At 45.4% G+C, this 17,890-nt stretch overlaps 1 protein-coding gene across 1 annotated transcript in view; it reads right to left on the bottom strand.

Moving 5' to 3' along the window:
- Nucleotides 1–349: 349 nt before the first annotated feature.
- PODXL (podocalyxin like) overlaps nt 350–17,890 on the bottom strand; it is a 42,934-nt gene continuing 25,393 nt past the window's right edge. Inside the window, exons 3-8 of the mRNA XM_057732548.1 lie at nt 5,479–5,687; nt 5,086–5,172; nt 3,124–3,271; nt 2,852–2,913; nt 2,415–2,582; nt 350–1,330 (exon numbers count right to left, since the gene is read on the bottom strand). Of these exons, the coding sequence (XP_057588531.1) occupies nt 1,133–1,330; nt 2,415–2,582; nt 2,852–2,913; nt 3,124–3,271; nt 5,086–5,172; nt 5,479–5,687 (872 nt within the window). The 3' untranslated portion in view covers nt 350–1,132. The remainder of the gene's footprint in view (nt 1,331–2,414; nt 2,583–2,851; nt 2,914–3,123; nt 3,272–5,085; nt 5,173–5,478; nt 5,688–17,890) is intronic.

Below are 17,890 nucleotides of genomic sequence, written 5' to 3'. Positions count from 1 at the left end.
TCTCAGCAACATGAAAAGCCCCTGAGTTTCCTATAGTATGGAAAGCAAAGCCTATCCTTCCTGCAGCTTCAATCGATTGTCTATTCAGACACCTCTCTGCTGACTGGGTACCAGGATGCTCTGTCCTAAAGCTGCTCTTTCACGCTGGATCTCAGGGGGATGATCGAACTGGGGTCTTCACCGCATCATATCGGCTGAGCAGTGACAATGAAATAGGATCACCTTGTCTCCAGCAGCTGCTGTGGATTACTCCCTGGTGGGAATGGGAGGCCAAAGCAGCACTCGGGAAGCCTCTGCAAAGAGTGCCCTGGGGGTGGGCTGGGACCCATCCCCTTCTCTCTTCACCTGTTCACCTTGGGAGCCTTGTATGCTGTGTCAGTCCCAATCTCATAAGCAAATGCCAGGAAACTATAGACTCCAGAACAAGGGTTTCAAGATTGTGAATGACCTCTGTTAGTCCCAGGGGCCCTGGGACAGAGTGGGAATGAAAACCAAGGTGGGGGGGGGGGGGGGGGGGGGCAAAGAGGACAGGAACACTGGCAGACAAGGCTGGCATAGGAGACAGAAAACAGGACCTATCCTTTCAAGTAATCAGATCCCACTGAGACAGGGTCTGCCCTGCTCTCCTCTCCATCTCAGCCACTGGCAGCTTCACCCCCTGCCCAGGGCAGCTCTGGAGAGGGCGCAAAGGTGAGCACAGCGATGTGGCATGGTGGGAGTGGGCACTGCACTTCATGAAGGATCTCTGTTTTCATCCTGACTCTGTCACCCAGTGGCTGTGTGACCTTGACTTTACCCTCTTTAGGCCTCAGTCATCTCGTCTATGAAATGAAGGGATTCTATTAGATGGTCTCTAAAGTCCCTTATATGGCTCTTTCCTGATCACCCAGCAGCACTGAGCTCAGGCACTAGTGGGTTATTTTACAAGAGGATGATTTGTTCAGGTGATTTGTTCAGCTTGAAAAGGGAAAAATTAAGGCCTGTGGGGATTGGGAGGAGGGAACCCTCCGAGTCTGCTCTCCCTCCGCAGTCTTTCCCTCAAAGGGGAAGGATTTTCCTCCCCTGTCCAAATGGCACTTGAGGTGGTTGGGCTGGAGTTCTGTGCACCGCCAGAGGCCGCCAGCAGACCTGATTAGAGGTGTGTGTCTTCCTCCTCATCTAGGTCATCCTTGGTCAGGTTGTCCAGAGGGACGATCCAGCTGTCCCCCAGCTCCCCATTAAGGTTGACCACCTTTTTCTCCTGCATCTCTGATGAGGTCTCCATCACTTCCAGTGTTGGATTGTCATGGTAACCATTCTCCACCGTCTGTAGCTCCTCTGTTAGTCGTTGCTAGAGTGAGGGAGATGACCCAAGACAAAAGGGTAATTTTTGAGGACTATTAGCCTCGCTCTAGCCTTAATACACCAGTACCCCCTATAATCCAGGAGCCCCAATTTGGCTAATGTGAACAATACGTGGTCCTGGAGGCCTTCCTGACTACTGGCCTGCCCCAGGGCTAGTCTGAGGTAAGAACTTGCCTGGCATCCTAAAATTCTCAGCTCGTTTCACCTTTGTCCTGGTGGCAAATCCATGACATCAGTGGAGATGGACTTTTCTCTCCAGAGTCTTCAGTCTCCTCTTTCCTCCATTCCTTCCCCACCAAACCTTCCTCTCCAGGCCCCTCCTCACCCCACTGCACTGAACTGGGACAAACTGTAAGAAAATCACTTTTATCAGGCGGAGTGACCGAGGACCTCTCTAAGCCTGAGCAAGATGGGTACAGCACAACCTCTAGCCATCTCTGCTGCAGATGGGAACCATCTGGAGATAGTGCTTTCTCTCCATCTTTACCTAAGATACAACCTAGGCGGCATAGGACAGTCCCCCAGGAAGCTTTTAACAAATATACTGATCCAGAAATGCTGTTTCACTTGGAGTATGAGGAAGCTAAGCATGGGGAATTTTTTTTAAAGCTCTCCACAGTGTGCAGCCGGGGCTGAGAACCACAGGTCTGGGTGGAACTGTAATAAGAGAATTTTAGTAAGGTCAATGAAAGGACTTCTGCTTAGACAGGTATGCCTCAGCCCATTTATAGCAATGGGTCCTCAGAGCAACTCTGCAAGGTAGATATTATTGCCACCACGCAGATGAGAAACCTGAAGCTCAGAGATGATGACATGATCAAGGTCACCCAGGGAATAGGAGGCAGAGCTAGGGCTTAACCAAAGTCTTCTTGACTCCAAAGCCCATGTTCTTCCCTTCCACCATGCTGCCTGTTTAATTTTCCAGGCAAGTTTCCATTTCCTATAAGGGATGACCTCTGCCTATCAGAAAGGTCCCACAGCCCCCTTGCTTTTCTCTAATATGGGAATAACAAGGTGAGAGTCATCCAGTGAACTGGACTGCTTCCTGGCTGGAGGAATGAAGTCCTCACCTGGTCCTTCCTCTGGGAGAGGCGCTGGTGGCAGCAGCCATAGAGAGCTGCAACCAGGAGCAAGAAGGATGCCATGCAGACAATAGTGATGATGAGAGGCATGCTGAAGCGGTCCTCAGGCTCTTCTGGTGGTCCTTGACCGTGAAACTGCATGTCACTAACTCCCATCTGGCCAGGAAGGAGAAAGTTATGTGGCAAAAAACAGGTTCTGGGTCACCCTCTCTCAGAACTCCCATTCACTTGTGAGCTCTTCTGCTTGGGGTTTGGGGGGGGCCCATTCCACCGCCCTGCTGTCCCCTCTTATCCTCCTATCTTCTAGATGCTTGCAAATCAGAGGTTCCTCGACAAAGGGAGGCAGTGGAGCCAGGGAACTGCGGACTTCCAAGGGACAAGCTCGTGACCCAGTCTGTCCCAGCACATGGGGGGCGTCCACTTACCTCTTTCAGCTCATCCCGCTTGTCTTTCAGGAATTCATAAACATCCGTGGGAAGGAGATTTGCTGAGGGAGAGGGGGAGAGATGCCACTTCAGTGGTCTAGCTCAGAGTGACATGGGAAGCGACAGAGGGGCCATCCTGTATCTCAGTCTCCTGAGTGGTGTGTCTCTCGGGTGGCCAGGGGTTGACAACTGACCCATCCTTGTGGCTCCTGTCACCCCCTGCCCCATTCCCACCCCACATAGGCCTCACCCCCCCCTTGCCCTCAACTCACTGAGGATACTGATTTGTTTGACTGCCACTTCCTGGGTTCCTGGAAAGGGTGCCAGCTGTACATGGCACTCATCGTGAGCTGGGTTGAAGGAGGCTTTTGCTGCTCGGCACAGAAGTGTGACCAGTTTGTCATTCGAAGCGACTGCATTCTGTTGTGGGGAGACCACAGGTGATTCCTCAGGGATCATGACAGCAGCCTAGGCTTGTGGGGCTGCCCCTCCTGGGCTGGCCCCTGCCTTCTCTGCCTCACGTGCATCTCTCCCCCTGGTCTCCTTATCCTGTTTATATCATCGGTGGCTGGACGACACCTTTCGCCCTAGTGCCCCTTTCTCTCTCGGAGCTCTTTAAGGATCACAACCTGCTGCGCTTCAGCATCTCTCTCCCCAGAAGGACGTGAGGAGGCACTGCCAGTGGGGAAGACATCAATCCTCTTTGAACCTGCCATCCGTCAGCCCTTGACGCTGAGTTCAAAAACCTCAGGAGGGGAAGCCCCGGCTCTCAGCATCCATCCCGAAGGTGAAACACATGTGCCCATTCCCTAGGCTAAGACTCTGAAACCATCAACAGGCTGGCAGGATAAAGGCGTGGCTGTCACTGCACAGGGGAACTTGGGAGTATCTTGAAGATGCACGAGGACATCTCAGAAGGGAGTCTTCTATATTTCTAAGCAGAAAGAGCACGGCTGGCATGGCTTTAGGGCTGAGGCTGAGGAAGCAAAGTGTGGGCAGCTTTTACCCAGTCCTGTCACATCATCCAGAGGCACCCCAAACTGATGTTTCTCTGCCCAGAGTTTGGAATAAGGGTACCAAGATGAAGAAAAGGACTCTTGATGTGACTTGTCCCACAAACCATCCCTTGGGTTTCTACCTGGATTTCCTTAGGCTGACTAATGCCCCAGCCTGCTACCAGGTAAAGATACAGGGCTTTCCTCTTTCCATTCATAGCAAAGGGAAAGAATGCTTCTCACCACCAAACACACCCCTGCCAAGTTTCAGCCAAAAAGAGAACTGGAGGAGAGGCTGGGTAAGCGTCAGTGTGATTCTTGCCTTGTTCAATAAGCCAAAGCCAGGGGAACACTGCTGCCTTTTAAAACTCCAGCTTTTTCATAGTTTACTTGGAAAATTCCAGCAAAGTGGAAAGAAAACAACTGCAGAAAATAGGTGGTATAAAAGTACTGTAAACCCAATTTTTCCATCCTATTCTAGTTCCTAGGGGTGTTTGCCAAAATAGCCACTGACCAGGAGAGGGCAGCAGCGAGCCATCCATTACCAGCACTCACTCAGGCCTCCGCTACTTACTAAGTAAGCTACTGTGGTAGACATCCCCAGACTAAAGCCCTTAACCCCTAGGGAGCTGGCAGTCTGAAAGCAGTGGACACACTGCTACACTCTCTCTTTCATGCAAATGCACTCACACACGTGCTGACACCGTCTCCCCGAAACAACACACACATACACACACCACCCTGAGTGGAAGCACAGCTGTTGGCAACAGTTCCCCCTGGGTTAGAGGGAGGCCATCAGATAATACGTGGACTGGGAAATATAAAACTACAGACGATTAGAATGCAGAGAGTTAGGCACACTAAGCCTCTCATTTTCAACTGAGACCTCTGAAGCCCAAAGAGATCAACTTAACAAAGTCACATCCTAAACTAGAAACAAACAGGAACAAGAATTGGGGTCTCCAGACTCTCAGAAGTGAAAGCCCAGACTTCTGGCCCTGCTGCAGCCCTGTGGGCTGGGCTTCCCTTAGAGCAGTCTGAACCTGGCTCTGACCCTCCATAAGATGGGAAGAGACCACATCCTACTAGGAAAAACCAAGAGCAGGAAAAACGAACACATCTCTCAGCTCCTTTCTAGAAGGAACAGGTCATTCCCTTCCACATTCTGTGACCTTGCTGCTAAACCGCATTTGGGGAACATAGATCAGGCTGGGGGGCTCAGATGAGCAAGGTACTCACACAGATGTCGGTTTTCGAGATGTCAGTTTTCGAGACATTCAGGATGAGCATCTTCTCATTCGGCTTTTCAGGAGAATAGCAACGTATCTGGAAGAAGCCACTGGGATTAAGGGTCAGGCTGAGCCTGACGCAATCTCATCTTTGACTCTTCTCTCCCTCCCTGGGGTGGGTGACACCAAATAAGGAATTCGGGGCAAGCTGGGAACATGGCTGGCTGGAGTTGGAGAGCCAGGTGTGTTACTGGCTCTCCCTCTGTCTAAGCCAGAGTCCAGCAAAGCCAGAGAGAACGGGTGAATGGTGGCGGCTCCTCACAACCCCACTAGCGGCCCTGGGAAGGGAAAAGGAGACACACTCTTCCTGGAGTCCCTTCTCTCCAAGTCTGGGCTCTCTTACCTGTCCCACATCTGCTTGAATTACTGAGAAGGTGGGAGAAGGGATGCTGGAGTCTTGGGGGGCAGTTGACGCCCACTGAGCAATGGAGCTTGTGGGTCGCCTGACAGGAGACGTGGTCCTGGATCCCAATGAAGTGCCTGTAGGCTGCAGAGGCTCAGAGGTGCTAGTAACAGCTGGCGTCTCAGCGGGGGTGTGCGGAGTTCCTGGTGCTATAATTGGGAAAACAAAGTTTATGAGAAAAGCTGAGTGGTAACTTTAACAGAAAAAGTCTTTGTTCCTAGTTTTCTGAGGTTCTTTGGTCTTATCCCCCACCTAGACCACAAATAGAAGGACACAGACTATGAGGAATAAGAGGCAGACAGATGATGTCAATTCCCAGAACTTATTACAGAATGAACAGATGGGTGAGCCGGTGTAGGAACCCAACAGAAGAAGTATCAACAGCAGTGATAAGACCAGCAGCAAAGCTAACATTCACGGAGCACTTACTTTGCATGAGGGTCCTAAGTGCTTCAAGGTCTTTTTTTTTTCTCAATCCTCACAACTCTATGAGGAAGGTACCATAATTATCCCTATTTTGTAAACAAGGAAACTGAGGCTCAGAGAAGCTCAATGAATTGCCCAATGTCACATGCTAACCAGTGGCAGAGCAGGGACTGGAATCCAGGTTTATCCAACTCAGAGTCCTTGCTCTTACACAGGACACGACCGAGCTCTTGGATGACTATCTAGTAACTTCACCACGCGCCCAAATTACCTGGGGGGGCGGGGGAGGGGAAGGGGGAGTTCCTCAAAGTGCAAATGCCCAGGTTCACGCCTAGAAACTCAGATGCAATAGCTCTGACGTGGGTCATGTTCTCAAGGCTCACAATCCATCAGTGAGTTTTGAAATTAATTTACTGGATTAAGACCAGCACTTTAAACAAACAAACAAAGGTAAATGCTCCACTGGGCAGGTCAAAACCCTGAGCTCTCATCAGAACACACAGCTCTACTGGCCACTGCTCATCACTGAAATGGGAAATGGGCTGAGTGAAGGTGGCGCACAGTCTTGGTATTTAACCCGCAGCATGAATCTCCATCTTCCAGCTGAGCAACTGTATAGAACAAAAGCATTTGAAAGTTTCTTTTCGCTTGAAAAAAAGAAAGGCATCACTTACATACTGCAGATGGTGTGGTCGGTATCCCCGGAGTCGGAGTCAGACTCAGAGTCGTGAAGGTGGGACCCACCGTCGTCATCATCGTGCTGAAACCTGTAGCTGCAGTACTTTCGTTTGGTCCCTTGGGGGAATGCTGTGTGGGCTCTGAACTCCCAGGGACTGTAGTAGAGACTGTAGTAGGGACTGTAGTCCCAGGCACTGTGGCAGGCTGGTGAGGGCTTGCTGGGGTGGTCAAGGAAGGATGCACAACAGTGATGCCTGAGGTCAGATTTCGAGGTTCAGAGGCTGCCTGATTTCCTTTCTCAGAGGTCACTGTGTTTGTGGTCACGCTGTGGCCACTGTGGGTTCCAGGTGATGCTGTACTGTGTTTAGTTCCACTCTGGATGCTTGTGGTTCCAGGCTTTGTCGAGACAGTGGTTGATGTGGTTGTAGAATCCTTTCGGTCTTTAGGAAGTAGAGTAGGACTGCCTGAGGATGGCGTCTTTCTGTCACTAGCTGTTAGAGTTGTGCTTGGCTGGGCTGAGAGTGACGTTTGGCTTAAGGTGTTAGGTGTTGTAGTTGTGATTTGCTTGCCCGCCAATGAAGTCACAGCTTTACTGGTGGCTAATGAGGCTATGGTTTGTTTTTCTGTGGTTGAAGCAGTAGATGTTGGCTTGATTGAGGCAGTTGTGCCCTCACTGAGCAGGATTTCTGTTTACAAAGACAACACAGAATCAACTAGGGTATTAGCTGGAAGTCTCTCTCTCCCCATTTCTCCAACTCTTCCTCAGGATCCAGAGGCCTTGCTTTCATCCTTGCCATTTGTCTTGGCTGAAGGGTCTGGGTCCTTGATATGCCCAGATTTTTCTGGGGTTCAAGAAGCCTCTGAGAGAGAGACTGAGAGGGAAGCAGAGGAAGTCTAGGGAAATTCTGCTCAAGAGAAAGACTAAGCAGCTAGTCCCGTTGTGTGTGGGAAGCAGCCCATGCACCTACAGCCCATGTTCCACAACAAGAGAAGCCACCACAATGAGGAGCCCACACAGCACAATGAAGAGTGGCCCCCCTCCCCACTGCAATTAGAGAAAGCCTGTGTGCAGCAACAAAGACCCAACGCAGCCAATAAATAAATAAATAAATTTAAGAAAAAAAAGTCAATGCAGGGACTTCCTAGGTGGCGCAGTGGTTAAGAATCCACCTGCCAATGCATGGGACATGGGTTTGACCCCTGCCCCAAGAAAATCCCACATGTAACTAAGCCCATGTGCCACAACTATTGAGCCTGTGCTCCAGAGCCAGTGAGCCACAACTATTGAGCCCATGTGCCACAACTACTGAAGCCCACGCACCTAGAGCCCGAGCTCTGCAACAAGAGAAGGCACCACAATGAGAGGCCCATGCACCACAATAAGGAGTAGGCCTCCACCCCACCCCTGCTCGCCACAACTGGGGAAAGCCTGTGTGCAGCAACAAAGACCAAACACAGCCAATAAATAAATAAATTTATTAAAAAAAAAAGTCAATGCAGTGTCATGATTTGACTGGTTTTTCCTTCTTAGTAGTTTATAAAATAATGGTGCTTCTTATAACTGATCATGTCAGAGTATCTTTTTTGACAAAAAATGAGACTGCTGAGGGGAATATCAGCATATTTGAAAAATTAAGGGATGTGGGGTGAAAACATGGTTTCCCAACCCCAAAACTGCTGACATTTTGGGCTGGATACTTCTTTGTTGTGGGAGATTGTCCTATGCATTATGGGACGTTTAACAACATGCCTGGTTTACATCCACTAGATGCAAGTAAGACATGTACATCCCTCCCAGTTGTGACAACCAAAAATGTCTCCAGATATTGCCAAATGTCCCCTGAGGAGACAAAAATGACTACCAGTGAAAACTATTGGCTTAAAGGGAGAGAATAACAAATTCGAATTCCTAAATCTTCTCATCAAAGAGACTGGAAAATCAGAGATTTTCTCTTTTTTTTTTTTTTAAACTTGTTTCAACCTTTGACATTGACTTTTTTTAATTAATTAATTAATTTGGTTGCACTGGGGTCTTACTGCGGCAGGCAGCCTCCTTAGTTGTGGCTCACCAGCTCCTTAGTTGTGGCATGGGAACTCTTACTTGTGGCATGCATGTGGGTTCTAGTTCCCCAACCAGGGATCGAACCTGGGCCCCCTGCACTGGGAGCATGGAGTCCTATCCACTGCGCCACCAGGGAAGTCCCAGACATTGACATTTTTAAAAAATGTTTACTGATTGATTGATTGATTGGCTGTGCTGGGTCTTAGTTGCTGCGCACAGACTTTCTCTAGTTGTGGTGGAGGCGGGGACTACTCTTTGTTATGGTGCACGGGCTTCTCACTGCAGTGGCTTCTCTTGCTGCAGAGCATGGCTTCTAGGCGTGCAAGCTCAGCAGCTGTGGTGCACAGGCTTAGTTGCTCCGTGGCATGTGGGATCTTCCTGGACCAGGGATTGAAACCATGTCCCCTGCGTTGGCAGGCAGATTCTTAACCACTGTGGCACCAGGGATGTCCCCAGAGATTTTCTAAGACTACAGTAAAGGAATTTCTTATTGCTTGCAGCTGAAATGCTGAGAAGACCAAAAGACAATTCATAGCCTCACCAGGTGTCTTATGTGAAAACAGGACCTTGACGAGTGTAATGGTTACATGTGAGGGGGTGCAGATGAGCCAGAGTATCCACAAAGCTCAATCTGCAAAGGAACTCGCTTGTCGGAAGACTCAATCACTCTTCTCCTGTCTGATGACGCAGGTCCCCCCTTGTCTGAAAACTCTTAACAGCCTCACTTGATTGAGCTGGGTGACACAGAAAGCCATATCCCTTCATCGTCTCCACTACTCTTCATTTTTTTCAAACCTGTAATAACAGTCAGATGCCCATGAAAGACCCAGAAGGCGGCTTCCATCCTAAAAAATATCTGCAAAAACTCCAGCAAATATGTTAATAGAATATGAGGGTGCTGAATCAGAGAGAATCACAATTTTATATCAGGTTGAATTTATCAACATGGGTATGCATATCAGGGATCTGGATCAATATGCTGACTCAAGCAGCTAGAAGTAGTTCTAATTGTTTTCTTGGTTGGTTGACGGAAACCTGGACTCGATGGTAGTCCACATCTTAAATAAAGTTGCCAGAAATTCCTTGGAAGACATCCAAAGTCTTAGAGAGATAGAAGTGTTCTCTCGAGTGTTTATCACGTATCATCTGCTTGTTCACACTCTTTGTTCCTTAAGAAAGCTCAAGGGACACTCCCTTCACCAAGGCTTTGGGAAAGACTTTATTTCATGAGTTCGAAGATGCACATCTTTTCATGTCTCTGGGATGAGGATGTATTATAAATTATCATAAGTCACACTTTGACAGTGGTATTTTTCCCCCCAAGTGGTTCATAAAATAATAGTGCATCTTATCATTGGTGGTGTTTGGGATTTTGATTACATTTGGTATGTCGTGGAGGGGACTAGGGGCATGTTCTAAACGATTGCTCTGGCTCTTCTTCATCAGCCAGGTGTGCAGGTAGGAGGAGATGCTGCTGATTTCAGTGGGAACAGACAGCAGGTTCGTTGGGTAGTAGGGCATGAGCAGAATTTCATTTCCAGGAATAAAAGGTGGGTGTGATACCCTAGGTGGCAGGACCAGCATGGTAATCAGAATAGTCTAACAGGGGTAATTCTGGACAGTGGCTAATAATCATGTGTGTGTTTAGGATAGAAATGGATAGGAGGTCCACTCACGTTCTACCGCTAAGCCCAGCAAACTGAGACCTGGGTTGAATCACCAGTAGAGGACACAGTCATCCAATTCCCGGGACTAAATCTTTTCAGACTCAGGGTACCTTGCATGAAGTGTGTATTAGTTTCCCAAGGTGGCTGTAACAGAGGACCACGGACTGCGTGGCTTCACACAACATAAATGCGTTATTCTCTCGTGGCTCTAGAGGCTAGAAATCTGAAATCAGCAGAGCCACACTCCCCCTGAAGCTACTAAGGAAGAATCTTTCTTTGCGTCTTCCTAGCAATCGTCAGTGCTCCTCGGCTTGTAGTTATAATCACTGGTCTCTGACTTCATCATTACATGGCCTTCTTCCCTCTGTGTCTCTCCTCTTATAAGGACACCAGTCCCTGGATTTAGGGCCTACTCTAATCCAGTATAAATCTCAACTTGATTACATCTGCAAAGACCCTATTTCCAAATAAGGTCACACCCACGAGTACCAGGTATTGGGGATTAAGACGTGAACACATCTTTCGAGGAGGACACAACTCAACCTCCTAATCTGTTCCCCCGCCTTCACTTATTCCACTATTAAAACCAGGGTTCTTCTCAAATACTAGAAACCAACCCTCTCTGCTTTAAAATAGGAAATGAACTTATTAAAAAAAATAATCAGTTAGCTAATAAAATCACTTGAGACAGCTAGAGAATCAGGCTTAAGTCGGAAACAGCACCCAGAACCCTTCTCCTGAACTTCTCTGAAGAGTACATCATTTCCACCACCATTGAGCAAGGGTTGTTTCACTGTGCACCACTGACACCATGAGTCCTGGATATTGGATTTCCTTTCTGACAGATCTGAGTCTTTAGGGATGCTGTCAGTGAGAGGTCCTTCCACCTACTTTTATGACAGGACATAAGAGAATCCCCAGGTTCCACCCATCTTCCTCCCTGCCATTAAGCAGCAGCACGTAGGCATCCCAGTAAGACGAGTAAATCTTATAAGGTTAACGCTGTGCTTATTTTGCCTTCGAGTGAGTTCCTTGGTGCAGCCCTGTGCTCTGTGGAATACCATGGTGAACAGTGTGTTTTCTAAGCCCATAAATAGTGTTGCTGGCAGATCATGGCAGCTGTGAAAACACATTCAGACCCAGAGTGTGTCTGTTTCAGCTGCCTCCCTACACCTACAGCCACTTGCTCATGAACCCGCAGATGGTCACCAGGTGGATGGAGAGAGAAACTAACTGAGGGGCACAGTGCGTCATCTGGACCACATGGTTAATGAGTGAGACAAAAATTCTCAAACTCCAGATCATCCCAAGAAGCCCAGCCACATGCCTCTTCCATAAAATTCCTTGCACTGATTCTCCAAGTTTGTTCCTTCTAAGTTCCTAAAAATCATTAGCTACTGCCTAAGAATCTGATCAGAGCCTCACCTCTGTGTAGCTCACCTTCCCCCCGCCACACACACACACACAAAGAAGACTATGAAAGGTACTGTTCAAAGCTCTGCCCATTGGAAGAACTTTCCTTCCACACTATCCTTCAGGGTCTCCCCTAAAAAGGGCAATTATCCCACAGCAGTCTGTCTACTCTGGCCTGGCTCCAGCATGTTATATACGTGAGCATAACCTGGCTTTTTCATTCCTCAGACAACTGATCACAAAGAACTCTCCTGGAGTCCTTTAGGTATGAGCTGGGTGGAAGGTGGTAGTGTGGCGTGCTGAGGATGTGAGCCATACTGCAATGGACGTGCATCTCTCTTTAGGACCAGCTCAGATCTGATCCTCTATATACTCTTCAATGTGATAATGGAAAGCTGTGAAATAAACCCAAAGAAAACTAGGAGAAATGAAATAATAAAGATAAAAGCAGAAAGCAATGAACTAGAAACTAAAGGACACTAGCAAGTATTAACAAAGTCAAAAATTGATATTTTGAAAAGGCTAATAGTAAAGTCTTTAATGAGGATGACCAAAGGCAAAAATAACCCAGAAGCCATAAATGTAAAATGAGGTACGAAAACAATAACAGATACTTGTAATATAGGCCATTATGAGCAAATGCTAATAAATCTGAAGCTGATGAGATGGACAAATTCCTAAGAAAATACAACTTAACAGAGTGACTCAAGAAGAAACAGAAATAATAATATGCCCCACATTCATAAAGAAACTGAACTGGTAGTTAATACTTTTCTCATAAAGAAAATCCAAACGTGGATTCAAGGATCAAATAATTCTAGCTTTACATGAACTTTCTACAGCAGTCTGTTCTGCTGTAATATGTGTGTCTGTAAAAAGACTTGTTAGTTCATATGCAATTGTCAAACAGCAAAACATGAAAAGTACAAGCCAAAGAAAAAGACTGATAGATTTGGTTTCATCAAAATTAAGAACCTATGTTTATCAAAAGAAACGACAGGACTTCTAGTTTCAGCCAATGAGAATAAAGAGCTGGAAAGGCTATTTCTCCTACCCTTAGAACAAGAAAAAGCTGGAGAAACAGAAAACTGATGCCTTTTCTTGAACCCACTGGGGAACTGAGGTCATGGGCAAACAGCTACCCTGAAAACTGGAGACAGTCTACAACAAGGAGAAACTGGACTCAAGCATTTGCTTACACAGGACAGAGTTCAGTAAGATTAAAGTTAAAATGTTCCATGAATGACTAAAGGCTGAGCATGGGCTAGTGTGAAAGTATGGAGACCTGAGAACTTTGGAAATTGAAAGGTTCAGACCCTTGTGTAGACTTCCACCCCCACCCCGCCTCCGGGAACCCCACCTGTGGTTTGTAAGGATGTCTGGGGAGAACTTTGAGAAAGCTCCCCACCCCATGGGGCCAGCTGCGGGAAGGAAGCAGTGGTGACTGCTGAAACTCTACATAGCCCCCATCCCATGGAAAAAACAAAGCCTGACTTTTCAGTGGAAGTCAACAAAATCTATAGTCTGAGGGCACTGGTGGAAACCCCACCATACCTGGGGAAGGAAAACGACAGCCACCAATGAAACACCAGTGAAATGCTGCCCAAATCTGCTCTCCCCTATTTCTGCTAGGAAACGAAAGCACTGAGCTGCAGGAGAAAGGTAAAAAAGGATAGCCTGAAGGAAGTGCTGGAAATCCACTGCAGCTGGGAAAGGGAACAAGAAAAATAAAAAAGCTCTTTACCCCTGGGAGAGGGCAGGAATACATGCTAAGTCCAGCATAACTTCTAGAAAAGAGACAGGAATACTAGTGAAGGCCACACCCTCAAGCCGCAGGTTCCAGTGCAAAACATCAGAGAATGTCCTTCTACCCTGCCATGAACTCCAAATGCTAGCACGCGTGATGGAAAAATAAGGACTATAGCTGGAGGGGGCTGCCAGAGACTGGCTCTGCTGGGAGCAGCAGAAAGGGAAGACCTACAGGCAGGCAGGGACACAAGCAAAGCTCTCACCTGAGGAATTTGCAGCCCCTGGTACAACGTCAAGTTTTAAACCCAGCCCAACTCCTGACCAGATTAACACAAATCCTCACACTGAAGACACAGCAGAAGAAAAGCCATGCTTTAGGCAACCACTGATCTACTCTCTGTCTCAATATGGATTTTGCCTGTTCTGGACATTTCACATAAATGGAATTGTATAATGTGTGGCTTCTTTCACTTATTTAAATGTTTTTAAGGTCCATCCGTGTTGTGGCCCATGTCATTATTTCTTTTTATTGCTGAATGGTATTCCATTGTAGAGACAGACCACATTTTATTTATCCATGCATCAGTTGATGAACAATCAGGTTGTTTCCAGTTTTTAACTACTATAAATAGTGCTGCTATGAACATTTGTGTACAAGTTTTTCTGCGAATATCTTTCATTTCTCTTGGGTATATACCTAGGAGTGGAATTTCTGGGTCACATGGTAGCTCTATATTTAGCATTTTGAGGAATCCCGAAACTGTTTTCCAAAGTGGCTGTACCATATTACAAGCCTACCAGCATGCATGAGGGTTCCGATTTCTCTACATCCTCACCAATAACTGGTTATTGTCTTTTTCACTGCAGTTGTTTAGTGGGCATGAATTATCTCACTGGGGTTTAATTTACATTTCCCTAATGACTAATGAAATATACGCATATAAAATATAAAAGAGAGTGATAACATCATGGTCAAGTGAGGTTCATCTCATGGCTAGTTCAGCATTTGAAAATCAATCAATGCAATTCATCTTAACAATGAAATAAGAAAAAACGGACAATCATCTCAACATATGCAGAAAAATCACTTGACAAAATTCATCATTCATTCATGATTTAAAAAATATTCTCAACAAACTTAGAATAAAGGGAAGTTTCCTAACCTAACAAATATCTCCAAATAAACCTACAGCTAACATCAAACTTAATAGAGATTGAATGTGTTGCCCTTAAATTTGAGAACATAGCAAGGAAGTCCTCTCTCACCTCCTATTGAACACTGTACTAGAAATTCTAGCCAGTTCATTAAGGAGGGGGGAACATTTCTTAAAGCAATAAAAAGATAACCTAATTTGTTAAAACAGGCAAAGATCTACAAGGAAAAATTGCCAAAAGATATAGAGATGGCTAAAAAGCATGTGAGAAGATGCTCAACATTTTCAGTCATTAGGCAAATGCAAATTAAAGCTACAACAGAATATCAAGACACACCTATTAGAATGGCCAGAAACCACCTGCAATAGCAAATGCTAAACAGAAATTCTCCTACACTGCTTGTGGGAATGCAAACTAGTACAGCCACTTTACTTTGGAAAACAGCTTAGCGGATTCTTTTAAAGTTAAGCATCACAATTATCATATGACCCAACCATTCCATTCTTGTGCATCTACCCAAAAGAACTGAAAACTTGCGGTCACACAAAAACCTATATGCAAATGTCTATAGCAGCTTTCTTCCTAATCACCCAAAACTGAAACCAACCAAGATATCCTTCAACAAGTGCATGGAGAAACAGTGTTACACAGCCATACAATGCCCACACAGAAATAAAAAGGAACAAACTACTGATTCATGTAACATGGATGAATCTTAAAGACATTTTAAGTGAAAAAAAGCCAAGAGGCTATACATAGTATTTCATTTCATTCACATGACTTTATGACAAAGGCAAAACTATAGGGATAGAAAATAGATCGGTGGTTACCAGGGGTAAGGAGAAAGAACTGACTTTTAGGACAATGGTGCTGGGGTCATGGATACAAGACTCTGCATTCGTTGAAACCCACAGTACACCCGTCCCCCAAAGAATAAACTTTATTTTGTGCAAACTTAGAAGGAAAAGAAAAAAAGCAACCGCGATGTTCAGAAAATCCCAGGATGTAACAGGGACTATGAAAATAAACTATGCTACAAATGTATAACATAACCTCACCGGAGGGGTGGGGGAAAGAAGCTGACCAAAGTAACTGGAAAAGAGTTTTTTGACTGGATACTGTGAAGGTAACAACAACAAAAAGAACTATATATAATAAACAGTGGACTCTAAGTGGTAAATTTGTTTCTCACAAAGGTGTGGGTTATCAATTTTAAATCTACTTTACTTGTGTACTAGGGTTGGTCAAATAAGTAAATAAATTATAAATAACATGAGCCAGAGTTCTCACTGCTGGAGAAAGAAGTTACAAATAAACATAGTGTGTGGGGAGGAGGCTAAATGAACCCTGTGATGCTTGATTAGAAAGAGACATCATAAAGGACTTTCTCCTCTGTGGAAAAAAAAAAAAAGAAAAGGAAAGAAAGAGATATCAGTATGAATTCGTGTGTGTGTGTGTGTGTGTGTGTGTGTGTGTATACATGGGTTAGGGCACAAACATATATTTCCTAGTTCTGTCCACTGAGAGGGTCTAGAAGCAGTGACACACCAGTAGCATCAAGTGTACCCAGCCATCCTCCAATAAAATGAACCAAGGCTCTCTGGAGAAATGGCTTGATTCCAGGGCTGACATAGGGAAAACACAAGATGAGCTTGGAACATCTTGTAACGCCAGAAACTAAGGAAATGCTTAAAAAAATTTTTTTTATTTAAAAAAAAGAAAAGGAAAAACAAAAAAGTGGGCAAGTCTAAAAGACACAGGAACCAACCTGAAAGAACTCCCAGTCCAAATCTGGAACACTTTGAGCAACAAAATACAAAAAAATATTGGATTGAAACTTAAAGAATAAAACAAACATCCATGAGTCCATGCTGGTAAATGATTAAATACATAAATAAATGGGGAAGAGGAACAAATCATCCTTACAGAAGAATTTCAAAAAATTGTAGACAACCTTCCCACCTCCAGGAGGAAGGTATTCTCTCCCACCCCCATCTGAGTCTGGGCTGGTGTTAGTGACTCTCTTCGGATGCAAAGAGAAAAAGGGTAACTTTACAGTGGAGAAACCTAGTAGACACATCATCTTAACCAAATGATCAAGGCTAGCATCACGATGATAAGTCATGACCAGTGATAAGTCATCACGTCCCCTGATAAGATGTAATGAGAAGGGCCCTTCACCTCCGTCATCCTCTTTCTAAAAATACATAACCCCAATCTAACCAAGAAAAAAAAATCACACATACCCAAATTGAAGGGTATTCTACAAAATCTTCAGCTAGTACTCTTAAAAATCATCAAGGTTACGAACAATATAAGGTAAGACTGAGAAACTGCCACAATTTGAAAGAAAAGGGGCAGACATGATGATTAAATGCAGTGCCAAATTCTGGAACAAAAAAGACCATTAGTAGAAACACTGGTAAAATATGACTGAAGTCTGTAGTTGTACCAGTGTTAATTTCTTAGTTGTGATAAATGTACCGTGGTTATATGAGATGTTAATATTAGGGGAAGATAAAAGAAAGGTATACGGCACTCTGCATCAACTCTCCAACTTTTCTATATATCTACATTCTTTTAAAATAAAAGTTTTTTTTTAAAAAAGAAACCTAAAGGAAAATGAAAAAGACAGCTGCAATGTATGTAGCCAAACGATCAGTAACTAAATACACATTTTAAAAACTTCTATATATGAGAAAACAATACCCCAACAGAAAAATAGACAAAAGAATTAAACAGGTGCTTCACCAAAAAAGTAGCACAAATAGCCCATGAACATTTGAAAATGGGGACTTCCTAGGTGGCACAGTGGGTAAGAATCTGCCTGCCAGTTCAGGGGACAAGGGTTTGATCCCTGCCCCAGGAAGATCCCATATGCCGCAAAGCAAGTAAGCCCGTGTGCCACAACTACTGAGCCCATGTGCCGCAACTACTGAAGCCCATGCGCCTAGAGCCCATGCTCTGCAATGAGAGGCCACTGCAATGAGAAGCCTGTGCATAACTAGAGAAAGCCCGGGTGCAGCAACAAAGACCCAACACAGCCAATAAAATAAATAAATAATTAAATTTAAAAAACAAAAATCTGAAAATGCTGGTAATTAGGGAAATGCAAAATCAAATAAGAATTCTTTCATATCCGCCAGATTGGCAAGATTTTTGAAGTCAGACAATAACAAGTGGCAGCAAGAATATGGAGTAA

The sequence above is a fragment of the Hippopotamus amphibius genome, chromosome 4 (assembly GCF_030028045.1).
Source record: "Hippopotamus amphibius kiboko isolate mHipAmp2 chromosome 4, mHipAmp2.hap2, whole genome shotgun sequence".
Classification (NCBI taxonomy): Eukaryota; Metazoa; Chordata; class Mammalia; order Artiodactyla; family Hippopotamidae; genus Hippopotamus; species Hippopotamus amphibius.
This window is presented reverse-complemented; position numbering and strand designations above follow the sequence as displayed.